This window comes from Ptychodera flava, chromosome 1 (assembly GCF_041260155.1).
Source record: "Ptychodera flava strain L36383 chromosome 1, AS_Pfla_20210202, whole genome shotgun sequence".
NCBI classification, from domain to species: domain Eukaryota; kingdom Metazoa; phylum Hemichordata; class Enteropneusta; family Ptychoderidae; genus Ptychodera; species Ptychodera flava.
In genome coordinates this window covers 42305053-42324726 of record NC_091928.1, presented here as the reverse complement: position 1 = coordinate 42324726, position 19674 = coordinate 42305053, and the positions used below count along the sequence as shown (strand labels likewise).

The window sequence follows — 19674 nt, the reverse complement described above, 5'->3', positions numbered from 1 at the left end:
GGTTGTTGTTGTGTCATATTCAATCTTTCATATCGATGTCGTTGCAAGTTCATGTATTCAAGCACCAGTCAAAGAATAGTTGGGCTTCCAAAGCTGATCACTACCGAGCGCAAGTATTGAATACATGGCTGAACGTTAAACATATTTCTCTATAAACAACAACAACAACAACAACAACAACAACAACAACAACAACAACAACAACCAAATGATGGTAGTTCGTTAGTCTATTGTAGTGATTATGAAGGCCATGCATGCTAAAAGAATGTACAAACAGCAAAATGAGGCAATATATTTTTACTTGGATTTTAGTACAATAAAAGCTCCAGAACAATGTACTTTCAAAGCAACCAACATGTTTTTTCCAAAACAGAGAAGGTTGGACACATTTCCAATGTGTAACTCCCTGTCATTCAATACTTTATCCAAGTCTAAACTAATGCTGTTACTGATTGTTTAATACTGATTCCAGTGTCGCCATATTTGTGTGTTTTCAACAAAATGGAACTTAGATTTTTGTTCATGTTTGAAAATATTACCTTTCTCTTTATATAGAGGCGCATGTTTAATAAACATAGATCCTCAAAAAGTTTATGGTTTATTAAGTTCGACGAAAAACTTATTTCTTTAAAGTATTGCCAAACCTTACATTCACAAAAGGTCTCTTTATGTGGGGTATTTTGCAAAGTTTGTGTAAACAGCGCTGTAACTCCTGCTCGACCTATTACCTAAGAGCAGAGCCTTGGATATTAAACTTTTAGGCGTTTAGTGTATAAAGGTAATCAGTTCATGCCGTTTCACATCGATTATTACAGTGTATAGTGTTCGTGTAATTTTTTTTCCTAAATTACACTAATTTAATTCTATTTTTATTTAGCCTCCTTTATTCTTTGTCACAATTCAATTTTTGAATCGGTATTTGCACATCGTTCAGCATTTTTATCGGAGAAAAGTATTAGCAAGTTCACTATAAATGAATTATTTCGATTAGCATTCCTAAATAGTAACTAATATTCTCAAGCGCTCAAAATTCTGACCGGACTCATGGAATTTCAAAAACTAACGATTTTCTATAAATCGTCAAAATGACAAATTACTTTAAATTGTGTGTCTTGTTATTTGTCTGTATGTTTTGATTTTATTAGCTTCCTTGTGACCATCGAACGCCATTCTGATTTTGGTATGTTAGTTAAGACAACCCTCTCAGAGTATTTTTCGGGAATTGATTTTGGCTAAAGTTGAGCAGTTTCGGGGAGATTTTGACAAGGTCCTTCTAATCCACTCACTACATCCAACCGTATAGTACTTACAATTCTCCTGTTATGTGAAGGGGCGGCCAATGAAGCTGTTCGGGGGAAGAGGGGATCTCTTTATGTCTGTGGGGAGGAAAAATTGTGTTTATATAGATTATCATAAACGAGGTTTTCACTCTAAAGTCAAAAAAGTCCAATCTAACCGGAATCATAGCTCAGGGCAAACTCATGTGTTGATCAGAGAACAACTGGGAAAGGGGGCACTGGTAAGATCTCGCGTCGGGGAGAGGGGCACCTGGGAGTTTCGAATGGTGGGGAGGAGAGGGGAAATACACTGAATGGGAGGGGAAGATCTTCAAACTGTGATGGAAAGGCACTTGTCTTTGGGGGCTTTCATAAACATTTAATGACGCCTTTTCTTTGTGAATTTGAGTATTCACTTGGCTCAAGGACCTCGTGACAATTTATCCTATTCCAATCACCACTTTTTGTAAAACTCTGGCGAGAAGCCATCTGTACCAGTTGTTTTTAAGAGTTTTAATGTTGAGTATTCGTTCAAGGCTTCACATCTCTCTTCGAACGTTGAATAATCTTCTAGTGCAGTGTTTTTTGTTCCAACTTTGTTAAGTAAACTGATCATGTTCTGCATGGTCATTCTTATTCCATACCTTTGTAGGCCTATAAAGCTGTTTCTTGCTCAAATACAACATTAGATTGCTGGCAACGAGCAGATATCTAGAAATGGGTGGCGTCTTTGTCTGCTCCAGGATGTACCTTCATCCGCTTTTACTTCCTTGGAAAACAAACAGACAAACAAACAACATTGTCTAGTCTGCACAGCCTGGGTAGGTCAAGTTGGCGTAGCATAGTCCCCCTGACCGACGGTCTCTGCCTGACGGTTACTTTGTTTGTCATGATGGAAGAATACCAACAATGTTCAGATCACTGACATCACTATAAATAGAGAACCCTTATGATGGGTATGTTAGGAGATGGAATACTACTGCAGAATCGATATTTACAAAACAGTTGTCTCGTCCACGAAGGGGATCAGTCCCAGTATTAATAACCAAAACAGTTCAACCGTGCTGTAGAGTGATAAGCTTACTAGTATTAAGGTAGAACGCGCCTTGGTGACGCAAATTTAGACTCTCAAACTTTTACAATTCTTTTCAGATATATCACTTGCGGGGGTTCATTTTAAAGCTTTTGGTAAAAGAAAATTTTAACCGGCTTAGTTTTTCGAAATTTGAAAATTTTATTTTTCTCCATAGAGTTAACACAGGGATGGCAGCCATTTTGAATTTTAAATATCGGTAAATCTTGGGTAGTTTCCCTAAGTACCAAAATTTGCATGGTGACCCCAGATGTTTATTCTTGATTTTGAAAGAGAATAGTTGAAAGATTCCTAAGAGGTATGAGAAAAAGTTTTAAGTCTTTCACTTTCGAGACGTAAACTACCTTAAAGGCACAACACTTTCTTGTTCACAGCATTCAAACACACACACACACACGCACACATGTACAAACCTAATCAAAATATTTTGTAATATTCTTCATTTTAAAACTTCAGACACAACCCCTTGGCTTCCTGACAGCAATGATTTTGCATGAATGAACAGACAAATACAGCATGCTAGGATTTCCAGTATGACTTGAAATATTTAATAAAACCAATTTTAATGGTATTAGATTTCATAGACACCAACAATTTTCAACATAAAACAGACATACAGAACATTTACAAAAACTTACGAAAATAAAGTATTTCATTGTATTATCTGCCAAAATTACAAAACACCATTTTGACTAAAATGCAATTCTAAAGTTTGTAATTCCTGGCCCATCTGTTAATCTTTCTCACCATTCAATTTAAATTTTTAGAAACCATACAAAAGATCCATCAATATTGTCTTACTTGTGACGTTCAAATACACATTTATGTTCACATCAAACCAAAGTCTTTTCTTTCATTTTAACAGTTAAGTGTACTGTACGATAAAATACATCTTCTTCCCACCATAGAGGGCGCTAGTTATAAAGAAATGGCAGAAGGGTTTTTTTGCCATGGTAATCTTGTGCAAATGTCTGACTTGAAAATTTTACCATCTTGTCATAATGTGTTCTACTGGACAGCAAAGAATTGCTTGTTAGCATGTTTGATTCAATTTTTTTGTTTTCCAAATTTCAAAGGCCATCAAAATGAAATATGCTCACAATCAGGCTGAGTCATCTGCGAGAAGAAGCTTGTGAAAAGAGGTAGAAGTATCTTCCATGGATTCTAAAAAAGCGAAAGATTTGAAAAATATTCTTTCTTAATTGTTTGCCAGGGTAAAGAAATATTAATTTGCAGAACTTGATGAGTCAAACCTCCATCTGAAACACAGCTTTCAAAATTGTTAATAAATTATACAGTCATTTGAACACATTTGATTACTGCAGAGAGCCTTTTCAGTAGAAGTATAAACATATCTGTATATAACATCATAAAGTGGAGTGGCTGTGCTCTGGTCCTTTGGGTCAAAGTTCAAAGCAGTCTCTGTCCAAACTGTTTTCATATACTTTAACCCCAACGTCTCTGCCGCAGTTGCCATTCTTGTCTTCAGCAAAGATTTTTCAGTCAAAGTTAAGTTATGTCTGACTATTCTGAAGTCAGACAACTGAGAAAGTGTTCAAATAGAAAGTATTTAAAAATCAATTGGGAGAGCAATGGTACCAAAATAACACATCAAAACTGCCCTTCTGCCTTACATGTATCGTTCATTATCTTGATTGAACATGGTTCATCATCAAATTCACGGACTTAGGTGGGACAACATTGCATTTCAACCTTTGAACCTTGACCCATGTGACCTATGACATCATTTCATCTAAGCAGCAGGTTAAAGTTAATGCCACTTACATTAGAAGTATATATTGTTGACAAGTCAGAGTGAAAGCTCTCGGAGCAATTCACATCTCAAATCTTTATATAATTTTCTTTGGTTTCTGTGTGTTTTGTATCATTGCAACAGCAATACGAAGGTTGAAACTGCTCTGAAACAAGAGTGATAAAGTTTTTTTAAGAAGTCCAGAAGGTGTGGCAATATGGCCAAAAAATGTAAATTCAATGTCTTTTCAACAGATAACACATTAACCCTTTGAACCTGGCTCGGACATAAATGTCCGATGACGTCATACCAGGGGGTCAGGGTGCAAAGGGTTAATGAATGGGTCACAGAACAGTGAGGTCATGGATCACATGAATATTGTGGAAAACTTCCAGCATGATGTGAGATGCCATGTCACACTCCAGAGATTACCGAAAATACAGAAGAAAAGGAATTGTATTATGAAGGGATTGTTGACAATTTGGGAAACATACAGCGCAACTGAGCTGAGTCAGATTTATGCCAAATGTTGACATCTATGTATGAAACTAAGTATAAGTCTTGATACAATATTCTTCATCAACACTTGAGATTTGTGAATCTTTGGCCCACTGTAATTACAGTTGCATATGTTCTTATTCCAGTAAAGTTCTGTTATTCATTGGTAAAGTGCTGTGTCTGACAAATCTCATCTGTGATGATGGAATACAATGTTCTATGTGCTGTGTTAGTCCTTGCCAAGTGCTACGTTAGTTTAGTTCATGGTCTGTGTGTTCTACGGCTGTGGTTGATCTTGTCCAGGTAGCGCTGCCTGCGCTTGGATCTGTTGGCCTTGGTCCATTTGGACAATATTTGCGTCTTCAGGTTTTTGTTGCTGTTGTAATTGTTGCTGTTGCGGCTGTTGCTGTTGTTGTTGTTGCTGCATCTGCTGTTGTTGCATAGCTTGATGGGCCGCGTCAAACTGCATCTTCATCTGCTCCCGCTGTGCCTGTTGCTGCGCCTGCTGCATGGCGGCCTGCTGTGCCGCCTCCTGCTGCTTGGCTTGTTGCTGCTGTGCTAGTTGCTGCTGTTGCTGCTGCTGGAGTTGTTGTTGTTGCTGTTGCTGCTGCTGGGCGAGTTGCTGCTGCTGGTGTTGGAGCTGTGCTTGTTGCTGCTGGGCCTGCTGCTGTGCACTGAGCTGTTCAGCTTGTTGTTGGGCAGATTTCTGCTGTGCCTTCTCCAGGGCCAGTTGGTGAGCCTGTTGCTGTTGTACTTGCTGCTTGGATATGTCCTGCTGCTTGGCAGCTTCCATTTCAGCAAGCTTGGCGGCTGCTTGCTGTTTCTTGACGGCATTTCGCATCTTCTTCGCATCCATTTCTTCCAGCTCTCTCTTGAACTCTGCCAAATCTTCTTCAGTGAAGAGCTCCTGGTCACCAAGATCCTGATGGAAACAAAATAAACAGTGAGCCATGTACAGTGATGTCATCACTAGTAGTGAACAATTCAGTGATGTCATCATTTTTCACACATACATGATGTCATCATTTTATGTACAATTCCAAAGGTCAATTTTGTTTCAACTTTCATCAACTGCAATGCTTTATGTTTTGGAGGAATTCAAAATGCCTTATTTTCTCATGATTTCTTGTGAAACACGACACTGTGTAGAAACTTCTCCTCCGATCTGCGATCAAAATACCAACATGCAGAAATGACTGAACTTTTCAGTTTAGATAGCTGGGACATTTTTACATTCACTTCAAATTGCTGAACCTCTATGTGACAACGAGACAATCATCAGCGACTTCCATCTAGCCTGAGACTAGCAGTGTTTTCTCCGGGTTTCTCTCTTAAGGGGGAATGCTGCCCCCACTGGAAAATTTTTGGGGGATTTGGTACTGATTGAGGGGGACTATAATGAATCATGCAAATTTAAGTTACACAAATTAAGATTTCAAGGTATTAGCAAATTAAGGTTATATCATTTGTCAATTATCAAATAAAACATACTCCTGTTTCTTTAATTTTTCCAACGTGTAAATGTTCTATAAATTAGAAGCCTACACAAATCATTCACACCTCATTCATTTCAGTTCAAATACAATTCTGTCTGAAGGCAAACTCTAGTGATAGTCTTTAAGCTGTATCATGTCCTTTGGCAGCTAGGATGCTTGTATGGCTTTACTGTGGCCACATACATTGGATTGCATCAACTGTATGATGTTACATCATAGACAGTTATCATTTAGTGAAATGGTTCTATTAATACTCTGTGTTAAAGGTATACAGCCACCTGTGATCTGAATATGCCCATATATGGTCAAAGGGGCATTCCTTGGTATTCAAAATGCCCATGTGAGGGTGCTGTTTTTAAAAAGCGACCACCCGCTTAAAATCTCTGATTGGTTAGATTTTCTCTTTCCATGGTAACTGTGGCAAAATTGGAACAAGTGACAGTATACCTTTTATCATAATCTCAAACCTCATTGTAGAGTGGGTGACATGTCATACACTTGTGATAATTTGAGGGGGATTTTGATTGGACAGGGGGGATTTGTGCAATCAGTGGGTCCAGGAGAAACACTGCACAAGCTGCTGTCATAACAACAATTGTTCAAAGCAGGCCTTACATCATATATCAGTTGTTCACAATTACACTCATAGACCACAACAAAGGTATCAGATCAAGTGTACATTCCAAAAGTATCATAACACATGAACCACAATTGATATACAGTATCTGTTAACCCTTTGAGGGCCAAAGTAAACTTTTGTCGCCTATATAAAATGCACCCCAGTCAAATTTTTTCAGATTTTTGCCAAAATGTTGGTGAAAGCCTGTAGACAATGAAATGTGATGTCCCTTTGGTCCAAAACAATAAAAAAACTTACAGAAAAATTCATAAAAATTGTTAAAATGTTGCACTAAAATTTTGGTGGGAAAAATTATAGCATCTCAAAGGGTTAACCCTGCTGTGAAGGGTGTTTCAATGATGATTGTCTGTTTCAGCCTGGCTGGAACTTACAGATAATTGTTACAATTTCACATAAAGTTGAAGCAGTTTAATGCAAATTTCAAAACACATCCTATCCATTTGAACAATGTACTAGGAGACTTTCTAGAGTATGCTGAATTGAAAAATCTTACATCCCAGCTTTCATCAGTGTCAAAAGCTTCATCTTCAGTTGCTCTCATGAACTCCTTGAGACTGATCATGAAGTCACCGTCCTTGTCAACCTGCAACGGAATCAGACGCAGATTCATTTTCAAATCTTGAATAGAATTCCTGGCCTGTCCCTTAATAGTAGTGAAAGAGTTTCTCTTCGAAGAAATTTTTGATGTCATCAAAAAGGTGATTTTGACTATTGTATCTGATGTTTACAAATGGTATCTGATACATGCAGCTATCAAATTACTTGAATTAAGGAATGAAAACTTTGTAAATAAATCTGGAATAAACGAAATTGTGTGATATTTTACCTCCTTCATGACATGTTCTCTCATTCTGGCCATTTCCTCCATCTTTTCCCGTGGATCGGAATCAGGTCCGTATATTTTATCCAGCTGGAAGACAAAGACGAATGCATTCCATAGGAAAGAATGTAATGGAGTAAGGGGGATACAAAAGACATGTAGATCAACTGACTTCTTGTACTATAAATGTGAGGAAAAATAATTGGGAATTTTTGTTTAAAAAAGTGATAGTTGGGAATGAAATTTGTGCATACTTCTCCTTCAGTACATTTTGATTGCTGCCATGGACACTCACCCATTTATGGACTTGCTTTTGGTTTGACATGCTGATCTATTTATCATCTGCACAGAAATATCTTTACTTTTGGATAAATTGTTGCTCAGAATAGGGCATTTACTGCCATTACAAAGTTTGGAAGTCAAAGGTGTTCAAATTTTAGTGGACGGCGTGACTAGTTGAGAGCTCACACAGGTTGTATCGCCCTTATGGAAAAGACATTTGTTTGACAAGTCATCGTTGATGACCCAGTCCCCGCTTGCTAATGGGTACTTTGATTACAGGTTCTGTGATAAAAATACTTTGATACAGATGGCACTCAATGGCCAAGAATGAGTTCCATGGTGATGAAAAACATAAAACCAATGTAGGCCACTATCCTAAAGGTCATTAAATAAGTCAACTGGGAATTAGTTGACAGGATGTTGCAAAACATTTTTCATTCTATCCTAACACTAATAGATAACCGGTACCATATTTCATAAAGTTTAATGTAGTATTTACAACACTATGAGATCAACATCTGTATCAAGTTTCATCAAATTTGACGTTGTATTTGTGGATATATCACTCTAATTAGGAAAGTTCATTACATATGCAATTACAAATTAATTAAAATGACACTGATAAATGTCTTTTTCACTGTTAAAGCAATGTGAGCTTAACATCTGTACAAAGTTTCATGAAATTGATGCAGTATTTCTGACATATCAACCTAATTATGAAACTTCAATAATTGACATGATACTGCTACATAACGTGAAATAACTGACGAGCATGTATGAAATGGGTCAATGTCCTTGTACCAACTTTGAATGATACTGGTGGAAATACCGGTATGTCTGAGTTATGGCTCAGTACATGAGAAAATCGTAACAAATTTGCCGCCACGCGGCGATATTTGATCTTACTGTTTAAAAAATCAACACGTATATGTATTACATAAGTCAATGTCCAGGTACAAACTTTGAATAAAATCAGTTGAGACTTGCTAGAGTTATGGCTCTCGACATGAAAAAACCATAACAAAATTGCTACCATGTGGCCATATCAGACCATATCGAGAAACAAATCAATGTACTTATGTATACTATAAGTCAATGTCCTTGTACCAACTTTGAATAAATTTGCTTGATACATGTCTGAGTTATAGTTCAGGAAATGGAAAGTCGTAAAAAAAATGGCCACAAGGCGGCCATATTGGATCGTATCACAAAACAATTCAATGTGCATAAGTATAACATAGGTCAATGTCCTTGTACCAACTTTGAATAAAATCAGTTGAGATATGCCTGAATTATGGCTTTGTACACGAAAAAATCATAACAAAATGGCCGCCTGGCGGCCATATTGGATCATATCACAAAACAAATCCACGTGCATATATATGACATTGGTCAATGTCCTTGCACCAACTTTGAATAAAATCTGTTGAAACATGTCTGAGTTATGGCGCTGTACATGAAAAAATCGTAATAAAATGGCCGCCTGGTGGCCATATTGGATCGTATCACAAAACAAATCAACATGCATATATATGACATAGGTCAATGTCCTTGTACCAAGTTTGAATAAAATCGGTTGAGATATGCCTGAGTTACGGCACTGTACATGAAAAAATCGAAACAAAATGGCCGCCTGGTGGCCATATTGGATCGTATCACAAAACAAATCAATGTGCATATGTATGACATTGGTCATTGTCCTTGTACCAACTTTGAATAAAATCGGTTGAAACATGCCTGAGTTATGGCTCTGTACATGAAAAAATCGTAATAAAATGGCCGCCTGGCGGCCATATTGGATCATATCACAAAACAAATTGACATGCATATCTATGACATTGGTCAATGTCCTTGTACCAACTTTGAATAAAATCGGTTGACACATGTCTGAGTTATGGCTCCGTACATGAAAAAATTGTAATAAAATGGCCGCCTGGCGGCCATATTGGATCGTATCGCAAAATAAATCGATGTGCATATGTAGGTCATAGTGCTATGCCTTTGTGCCAAGTTTGAACAAAATGGTTTGGCAGTGTCTGAGAAACTGTTGATGACGGACGGACGGACGGACGGACGGACGGACACACGGACGGAACCCAATCTATAAGTCCCCGCCGGACTTCGTCCGCGGGGACTAAAATAACTGGCAAAGGTAAGTGAATCGCAGTTGAAGTTTCTACTGTCTGGCTTAAAATGAATGTACTGAAGCCCTATTACAAAATAATGAAACACTAAGCTCATATACAAAGTGGGTTATTCCATTTCTGCAATGTGTATCAATAGGGGTGGTCACTGGGAGGGGACAAAATGTGCAAGACTTTCTTACCTCATTTACAAAGAGCGCTTCGAGTTCTAGGGGGTCCAGTTGAAAATCTCCATTTTTGTCGTGCAACATAAAAAACGTTTTTGAATTAAAGTTTTCTTTCTCTAAGTGATCTGTCTCTTCCCAGACCTCTTCAAGCTGTTTCTTGCTGCCCTGTAAAGTAAAATGAAAAAAAAAATGGAAAGTGGGAATGAGGCAACTTTCAGTAGCGAAGTTACGTTACATGTACATGTTTGATGGTAGTGTGGACATGTACACATACAGGTAAAGTAAAGTAAAACAATATAATTACAGAATTGAAGGAAAAGGATAAAAAATTTAATCAAAATAATTCATCAAACTGACCGGATGATTAACTTTTGGATGTTCTTTTCTCTTCGTCTTGGATTCTTCCCATTCCCTCTTTGCTGCTTCCCGTTTGGCTTCCGACATTTCCTTGAGTTTTTCTCTCCGTGCCATCTCTTTCTCCATCTCGTACTTTTTGAAGTCTTCCTTCCTGTTCTTATCCATGGCATCAAGGTCCCGTGTGGCCTGGAAAAAAAATTTGAATATTTCTCTATCACTACAGCTGCACAGAAGCAGGTGTTGTTGAAATCACAGCTTGTTACACAGTTTCTTGTCCCCCCTGCTCTCTCTCTCTCTCTCTCTTTCTCTCTCTCCGTCTCTTCCCCGCAACTCCTTTGTGTCTGCCTTGCCTGTGCTTACTCCTTGTCTCTTGTTAAATTTCGTTCCCAATCCTTCTCACAGTCTGATCAAAAACCTCTCTCACTGATTCTGTCTGTCTGTCAGTTTGTCTGTCTTGCACCTCCATCTGTCTGACTGTCAGTCTCTCTCAATCCCCCCTCCTTCCTCATAACAGTACTACATTCTTGTTTCTCGCCTTTTGAATAAGTTTTGCCAAATCAGCTTCTTCAAATGTCCTTGTGTTGGTAACATCAACATGTCCAAGCATTTCATTCATCATAATGCCCTTGTCAAATCTCCTCACACCTGCAAATAATGGAAAAAGCAAACAAATACATGGAAGTGACATCACTCGGATACCACAGTAGCTGTACAAACAGCTGTACCTTACATTGTCTGTGATTCAATGCATGTTAATGAACTTGATCATGTATGTTAAAGGTATACTGTCACCTGTTCCAATTTTGCCACAGTTATCATGGAAAGAGAAAATCTAACCAATCACAGATTTTAAGCGGGTGGCCCCTTTTTCAAAGCAGTGCCCTAACATGGGCATTTTGAATACTAAGGAACACCTCTTTGACCATATATGGGCATATTTAGATTACAGGTGACTGTATACTTTATTATTATACACCTACTGCCGTAACCTATGGGAGTTTGACCGTCCAATAACTTTCCGTATTTTGTATAGTACGTGGAGTCCTGAATACGGGAGACGCGCGACACGCCTGTTTGACCTTTGACCTAGCAATTATCGGATGTAAACGAACTATTTTAAGGTGAGTTATAGACATAATAACAACTTCAACCAAAATGTATTTGTAGTATAAGGATTAAAAACACGCTAAACACAAAACTGAGTCTAAATGCAATTGATTTTTATTTTAAAAAATTAATAAATTGAAAACATTCAGCGAAGTTTGCTTGTACTGCACTGAAAATTAATTGGCTTCGTGCCAAGGCAAGGGACTTGTAGGCCTACTACGGAGCAGTAGATCACGCGCGTTCCACTCATATCGCGTGTGCCGCATCCCTCAAAATTTACCGTAGAATTAGTTTATATGGACGATTAATGGAGGGAGGTGTATAATAATAGGGTTATACACAAAATACGGCCCCGTATGGACTCGGGCTCAGTGAGTGATGTATTGGACTCGCCTTCGGCTCGTCCAATACATCACTCACTGAGCCCTCGTCCATACAGGGCTGTATTTTGTGAATAACCCTGTAATATTGGATATCCAACATAAGTTATGTAGAGCATGTACAAATTAACACAATACAAACTTCATACTTGTATGCATGCATGTGAACTGGGTACACACTGCAATTGAACAGGTGAAACTGTGCCAATACATGTACATGCATTTCTGTGCTTGTCAGGCATGATTTTTACAAGTCTATGATTATACATGGACATGTGTATCTTTGTGATTGTACATCTGTATGAATCAGGGTAGTCAGACAATGGGGTGATTGTGTCATTGATGGAGTCACATGTAGATTTATCAGGTCACATCTATTATACATGTACATATTTTATCTTTATCGAGAATGAATAAATGGTCATGACCATTTATTCATTCTCACGATTTTTTTATTTATTGTGTCTAAAACCGGGGTCAATGGTCTGTATGCATGGTCACCTATTCATTCAGTATCTTTCAACATGTCAAACAATATAAGTAGTATCTCGCATCAAACAAAATTCATGAAAAATGGCTGACTTTGTCCCTTAAACACATGAGAGCAAGGGCTATGATTTGTTACTCCCACTTGGATTTGCGCTCATGGAGGTAATATTGATGTACTATAGCCTCCATCTCATATATCATATTACTGTCATACAAGTACCATGCCTTGGCAGGCAACAAATCATTATCTTACTTTTGTGTGTTGTATGATTTAATTTATGCATCATCCAAATCTGATTCAAATCAGATGTAGAGATGGCATTATTTCCACCTTTGCTTGTTCTTTGCTGTTCTTGTTACCTGCCAGTCGCCTCACTACATCTGAACCACTGCCATAGAATATCGCATTCAAATCTTGTGCTGTGTAGGAGCCAATCAGGTTGCGTTTTAAAATGCAATACTGTTGGCAGTTTGCCTTTTATAATGCAATACTGTTGAACTATTGGCAGTTGTAAGCCTCTTTTCGATTCATCAGCTTTTCTGTTAGACGGCAGCGGTTCATATGTAGTGAGGAGACTAGCTGCTAATGAAAACAGCAAGAATAAGCAAAGGTGGAAACGTTGCAAATTCGACATCTTATTTTAATCAGATTGGGATCATCCATGAGTCTATAAGGATGCATGAATGAAACAGAATTTACACAAGACATTATCTTCACATACATCTTACAATTTCATCTTAAAACTGAAACTCACCATTTTGCCTCTCCATCTGTTCCCTAGCAACCATTCTGAGACGGTTGACTTCTTGTCTTTTCAGTTCATCCAATTTTGAGCGAACTTTGTGCCCGACGAAATTAATTTCTGATGCTATTTTACCACTCTGTGAAAAGGCAGATAAAAGATTATAGTTTGTTCACTGTGATAATGAAGAAATTGAAAACCATTATCATTTTTAAGGTGGAGCTGCATGTTGCCAACAGTGTTTTTTCAAAGCAATATATCTCATATAAGATGACAAGGAAACCCCCTCATGCTATATATTTTCAAAACGCAGAAATTCTAAAGTTAAGTATGGTAGTAGTAGTTTATTTGTAGGATGAAGTAGGTGTTGGGGTGAAAAACCTCAATCTTGGTATTACCGGTAATAATAAAATTAAGTTTAAGTCGAGAACTTAATACTATTTTCTGAAATATAATATTGCACTTGAAACAAGAGTATATGTAGAAAAAAATGACTGTTTTATCTTGCATTTTCTATCCTCATTCTAAAATATCAGGGGTTGAAAGACTGAACTTCAAAAAAGTGATTAAAAACATGATTAGCAAAATTAAAATACCGCTTATTCCAAAATGTAAGAACTTCATTGCCAAACAAAATGGTAGTTTTGTTATATAGAATTGAAAAAACATAAAGTGAAAATTTCAGAAAATTTGACCCAGCCAGAGTGGAGTTAAATTCTTTAGAAATCTTGAAAATGGGAGAAAAGAGAAGCCAGGAAATCAGGTGATTTGCATACATTTGCATAAATTAACACTTCTTTGTCACACAATTTATGACTGCTTGACAAGCTAAAAGGTGGACCCAACCAATATTTTAATGTTGGGCTAACAAATTAATTGAAATTGAATATTTGCCAAAAAAGTGATTTTGAGCAAAATACTTTGTGCTGGGTGCAGCGCCGATAAGTTTGCATGCATATTAAGTACATGGCGTGGGGATAACATTTATATTGTACCCTGATAGAATAGTTCTACTCCGGAATAACAAGGATGTACTTTTTTCTACAGACCCAGTACGCCTACAAGATCACATGATGGTTGTACAAACAAACCCATGTGTACAAAGGAGTATGCTCTCTTTAAATTGCAGGTTTGATCCATTGCATTGAAATACTGAAGAGAACCCAGTAACATGGCTGGGGAAAGTTTACCAGGGTACCAGCTGTGACAAAAACACTGTAATGGCCCTTAACATACAGCTACTTGTAAAAAAGAAAACAAAAGTAGCAAGTCTGAAATATACTTTATATGTTCTTATTAATAATTAAATGTATTTGTACATTCATATATTACATTAATTACAATACATTGTAATAATCAATAATAACAATTAATGATAATTATTATGCCTAAAGACATGATAATTACACTAAAATATCAGTGGCTTTCAAAACGAAATACTCAAACAGTAACCATATGCCAATGACAATGTATTATCAGTATGTACAGCTCATAGATGCCATGGCATGTAATATCTACATTGCACTGAATGATATCCTCAATGGAATGAGAGCGGAGATGCTATCAATTGTCATATCATGTCACGGCACAATTTAGAGCTTCCTGCTTAATTTGTCTTCATGAACAAATGTCTATTTTTAGATGTATAATGTGACAAGCTACTCAATGTCTCTGTAGTGCAATTTGAGTTAAGAGCTATGAACTGAACCAGTCTTTTTAGCTGAATGGGCTGTTGGATGTACTGGTACACTCCCTAATACTGGTACACAAAGACTCCCTAATAGCGTGTTAGCCAAACTACCAGCACTTTTATCGTGTGAGAAAGATTAACACATCATGCCTATTTTGATTTCACTCATTTCTGCCTGTAGAGTTTTCAATGAGCTATAAAAACACATCATCTGTTTTGATAGCCTGGTGCACGTATAGATACGGCAACATCACTACCTATGCTTTACGTGTACAACACTCCTATATCCATATGGTACCGTGCACATCTAGGTTAATTACAAATACCGGTACTATTTATAGTTGATGGCAGAATGCACCTTCCGACTGGAATTCAAACAATCTAAAAGTGTAGAATCCCACCGCTCTGACTTATTTTGAGGGATGAAGAGAAAATCACATTTTCACCATCTTATTTTTGATTTTCAGCGTGTTTACATAGTCAAGATTAGGCTAATGTGCAGCTTCTCAGAAGCTTTTAGCCAACTGGTTGGCCAAAACTCGTTATTATTGAATTATTTCCATACAGCTAACTAGGTACATGTAGCGAATAGCCCTAATTTCAGACTCCTCGAGTTTCTCATAATAATGACAATCTACCAATCAGATACATCCTTGTGAGCGGCTGCACATTGCCAGTCAATGTTTGTCATTTTCAATATAAAAGGCAAGTCAATTTTTGTGTGATATTTCTTCTTTTATGCCGAAACCATCCTCAGAGACTTAACTCTTTCTCTTGTTATCATAAAAGAAAGTTGTTAAAAGTTACCTCAAGCAAAATATCAGCAAACAGTCACACTTTTAAAGCAACACAATATTTATAACAATGTTGTGATATTTAACTTACAATTTGCTGTTAAAAAGCAAGGATACTGTACTTTAGTTAGTACTACTAAAGGTGTATTGGTAATAAAATATTTCAAGTTTCACCATACATTTGCGAACCTGTGTAAGAATTACGCTGTAACCTAACCTTCTTTTTTGAAATTAGACAAATTCATTTCCCTCTTCAAACTTCTCAAAAACTTAACATTACTAATTCCATATTTACCTTGATATCTTTGATGTCTGCTTCCTCCAGTTTCTTTCTGAAGTCTGGATCTTCTTCAAGGACGTTGATGACTTCTTTGAGATATCTATCATATTCAAGGCCAGTGTCCTGTCACATCATGAGACAGAGAGACAAAAATTTCAATTTGCGGAAGAAAAAAATTGATTTTGAACGATAACTTTGTTATGTTACAAATTTCTTTTGCTCTACATCGTGTTGTTGTCATGGCAACACTCCTGCTAGGGTTTACATGCTTTGAAAATACCAACTTTTACATCAGTTATTTTTCCACAAAGTGAATGTGAATCATCCATAATTGCTGTTACCGAGTCTGATAGACTGATTGATTGGGGTTAACTTGGATTGTGTGAAGATCCAGATAAAAATGAAATTTCAGTAAGAAATGCTGTCAAGCACCTACATGTATGTGTTAATATCTGTATGTGCACTTTACCGACCAATTTCAGTACTGTACAATATGTTCAACCTATGTTTTCTGTAAATGCAACATGAACCTGCTTTGAACAGCTGAATCAGTCATATAACAGTGTGCGGGTGAAAGTTTTCTTACAATTTTATCATCATCTACGCCATCATCTGCTTCGTCTTTTTCTCCTTCGTTTGCTTCTTCCGATTTCTTGGGATCAACAGGAGCTGAGAAAACCAGGGGTACTACAGCCAGCAGTAGAAGTAACAACTTCAGCTGTGCCATTCTGGAACAGAAAAGGTGGCTATGATGATGAATTTCGGTATGTTGTAATGTATATGGAGAGAATTTGGTCATTGATTCAGTTTTCTCCAGAAATTTCTGATGGCAAAATGGATAATTTGCATAACAATGTGATGGTCATGTTCAGGAATTTCTATTGTTTTACTAATTACATACATGTAGTAGTCACGATGCTAAAATGCTGTGGGGAGAATACTGAATCAACATTTGCGATACCACCTGTACACTTCCCATCCTCCACTTACATGTAAGGCAAGGCTTTGGTTGCAAAATACACGTGTACGTGTAGTGTCGCTTTTCAGACTTCACAGCTTTGCTGATGCAATTTAACCTGTTCACCCCCCATTCCCTGTAAACAGGTCCACAATCACCATTGCCAGCAATGAGTTTGGGTTAAACCATGGTGGTTAAAGGGTAAAGGTAAAGTGTGTCACTTGCAATAGGGATAGACACAGGGAGGAGTAAAGGATTCGGGTACTAAAATTACTGATAAGCAAAGCAAGGACATCTAGAAGGCAAGACTGGGAACATTTAACTCTATTGTCCCTATATGTATTGCCATACATGTATTGTGCATGTATACAATGACCATATAACGTCATTGAAGATAATGAGAAAGCAGCAAATTCTGAAAGCAAAGTACTGGACTTTCAATTACAGAGATTTTTGAATTCAATGAAATGAGCACTTCCATACATGTACACGTACATGTACATGTATGATTAGCATAATTGTGCGACAAAATAACTGATCATTCTTTATATATCGAGAAACTCAATACACTGTATGCTGTTATAAATACTGCCATTTTTAACTGGGTTTTTTTTTTGCGATTAAGCAAGTTAAATCAGAATTTTTATATATTTTCCCTCTACAGAGTTATTCCAAATGTACAGTGCTAGCTACAATTTTGCCAGTGGAGTTACTAACATCTGTTGACTGTCTAAGTGTTTTGGTGACGTGTATCTTCATTTCAATGACTACTATGATGAACAGTATACGATTACTCCACATAAAAATCGTTAATGTCTGCACAGCTATCCCGGTATTGATTGGCATGTCCAGACCTGAAGTCTCTTTTCAATACAGCAAGGGCAAACTACTGTAGATCCAAACAGGCAGTTTAATACATTTTAACCCTTTCAGTTTCACCCCCAGTTCCCTGTATACAGGTCCAACTTTACCATAGAAAACAATGGATTTGGGACAAACCATGGTGGTGAAAGGGTTAAAATACTTACTGAAATTCAATTTTGTTGGGTTCTCTATTTTTAGCAAGGCACACAGGTTTTACATGTACGTATATACATGTAATGTTTATAAATCATGAGCGAGGGCTGACACCTGTAGACATGCTGTAGATAACCTGCATATGTACTGGTGTTCAGTTCGGTTAAGATCAATAAATCACACTTAAATGGCAATGGTATCTGAAACAAAGTTGTATCCTGTGGCTGTGAACATGATTTATTGCAAATGTTCAAATTGATAAACCCTAGCTTGTGTACACTTGTTGGAGTCTGTGCGATCATGGAGGTACATGTAGCTACCTCCATGGTGCAATATGTATCTTACTCTTTTCGTCTCTCCTAAAATTAAAATACAATATCGACAAATCCCTTACATAAGAGAGCTAGCTTGATCATTTGGGCAACTACAGCATGAATTTGATATTGCTAAACCACATACAGATGGTCACTCAACTGAGAGATCATCATGTGTTTGTTTTTGCACTGTGCTGATGGAAACCTACCCTACCTTTGATGGGACATGGTCCCTCTGGACTGTGGATGGGCATTTTGTTACAGCTTTTACTTATCAACACCTTCATTGATGGAATGCTTACAAGTGCATGTATGAGGTATAGGTGTAATTGCCCTGTTTTTGGTTGTACTTCACACAAAATACAAGCGGTTTCTTAATTAAAATCTCATTATTCACTGCTGTCTCTGTACTTCACAATTGATTCGGTCACATATTTTGGCAAATGGAAATTTCTCTAAGTAAGCGCATTGAAATATCAAATCTACAATAACCCTTTTCCTGCCAAGTTTATATTTCACCATCAGGTCTAGTTGGTTAAAACTAGTAAAGCAAAACATGTCCCATATGGTGCATTTTAACAAAGACTTAAAGTTTTGAAGACAGATACATGATTTTTACAGACTAAAGCTGCTATAACATACCAAGCCAAGTGGTTGAAAATACATATGGTTTTGGCTCAATACCGCTTTTTACTGACTTGGCAGATTGGAAAATGATACTGTCTGGCAGGTAAAGGGATAATGACTAAAAATAATGAAAATGCGCTGCGAGGCATTGACATTTAATTAATTAATTTACTCCTACGATACATACAATACATTACATGTATACTGTTGACTGACTGGTACTACAGTGGTAGTATTTGACTATTTGTTTTACTGTGTTAAAATTGCCCAAACACTGTACAGAAATCTGTGCCTGATCTTTCAACACATTTTATCAGAGCCGTGCGACGAACTCAGATATAGATTGGTGCAATCTGATTTGTAGGTACAATATTATTCTTTCTATTGTATTTGTACGGGGAGGGACTGTAGTTGTACACAATGCATGACACAAATTCACAATCGTTGGGAACGCGGAAGTGAGTTTTGCCTCGCTTTGTTTGACGATGTACACCGAACGGTAAAAGATCCTGTTGCAAAAAAAATACAAACCGGGGCAAAATGTAGCGACAAACCCTTACCTGCTCGTGTTAGGGTTTATCTTTACAAAACAGCTGCTTCTTTTTCCACGAGTGATTCAGAGTCTTTCCAAGTCACCTGTCATTCAGGTAAGGCGTTGAAGACGTGGCGAAGAGAGACCCGGAACCTTGGTCAAGCAATAAAAATACGGCGCATACAACAACTATGAAATATCCGTACTTTACACGTT

At 37.3% G+C, this 19674-nt stretch overlaps 2 protein-coding genes across 2 annotated transcripts in view; both read right to left on the bottom strand.

Annotated features, from left to right (window-relative positions):
• Nucleotides 1–2895: 2895 nt before the first annotated feature.
• On the bottom strand, nucleotides 2896–19628 carry LOC139137912 (nucleobindin-2-like). The gene is made up of 10 exons (XM_070706167.1): nucleotides 19487–19628; nucleotides 16597–16738; nucleotides 16026–16133; nucleotides 13259–13385; nucleotides 11063–11172; nucleotides 10528–10713; nucleotides 10186–10335; nucleotides 7584–7667; nucleotides 7251–7340; nucleotides 2896–5543 (listed from the first exon to the last, which is right to left on the bottom strand). Exons 2-10 carry the CDS (start codon nucleotides 16735–16737, stop codon nucleotides 4899–4901), a joined length of 1641 nt encoding a protein of 546 aa, XP_070562268.1. The 5' UTR covers nucleotide 16738; nucleotides 19487–19628; the 3' UTR covers nucleotides 2896–4898.
• The window catches only part of LOC139137925 (nucleobindin-2-like), a 608701-nt gene continuing 591922 nt past the window's right edge, over nucleotides 2896–19674 (bottom strand). Inside the window, exon 11 of the transcript XR_011553504.1 lies at nucleotides 2896–3999. The gene's annotated coding sequence lies outside the window, so the exon portion shown is untranslated. The remainder of the gene's footprint in view (nucleotides 4000–19674) is intronic.

What these genes read in the sequence shown, in the direction of transcription:
- LOC139137912 (XM_070706167.1), bottom strand. Translation starts at nt 16,737, where the DNA reads ATGGCACAGCTGAAGTTGTTACTTCTACTGCTGGCTGTAGTACCCCTG. An exon ending in AAGCGCTCTTTGTAAATGAG is followed by an intron (nt 7,668 to 10,185) that starts GTAAGAAAGTCT and finishes TTTGTCTTCCAG; the next exon opens with CTGGATAAAATATACGGACC. An exon ending in GAGAACATGTCATGAAGGAG is followed by an intron (nt 7,341 to 7,583) that starts GTAAAATATCAC and finishes ATTCCGTTGCAG; the next exon opens with GTTGACAAGGACGGTGACTT.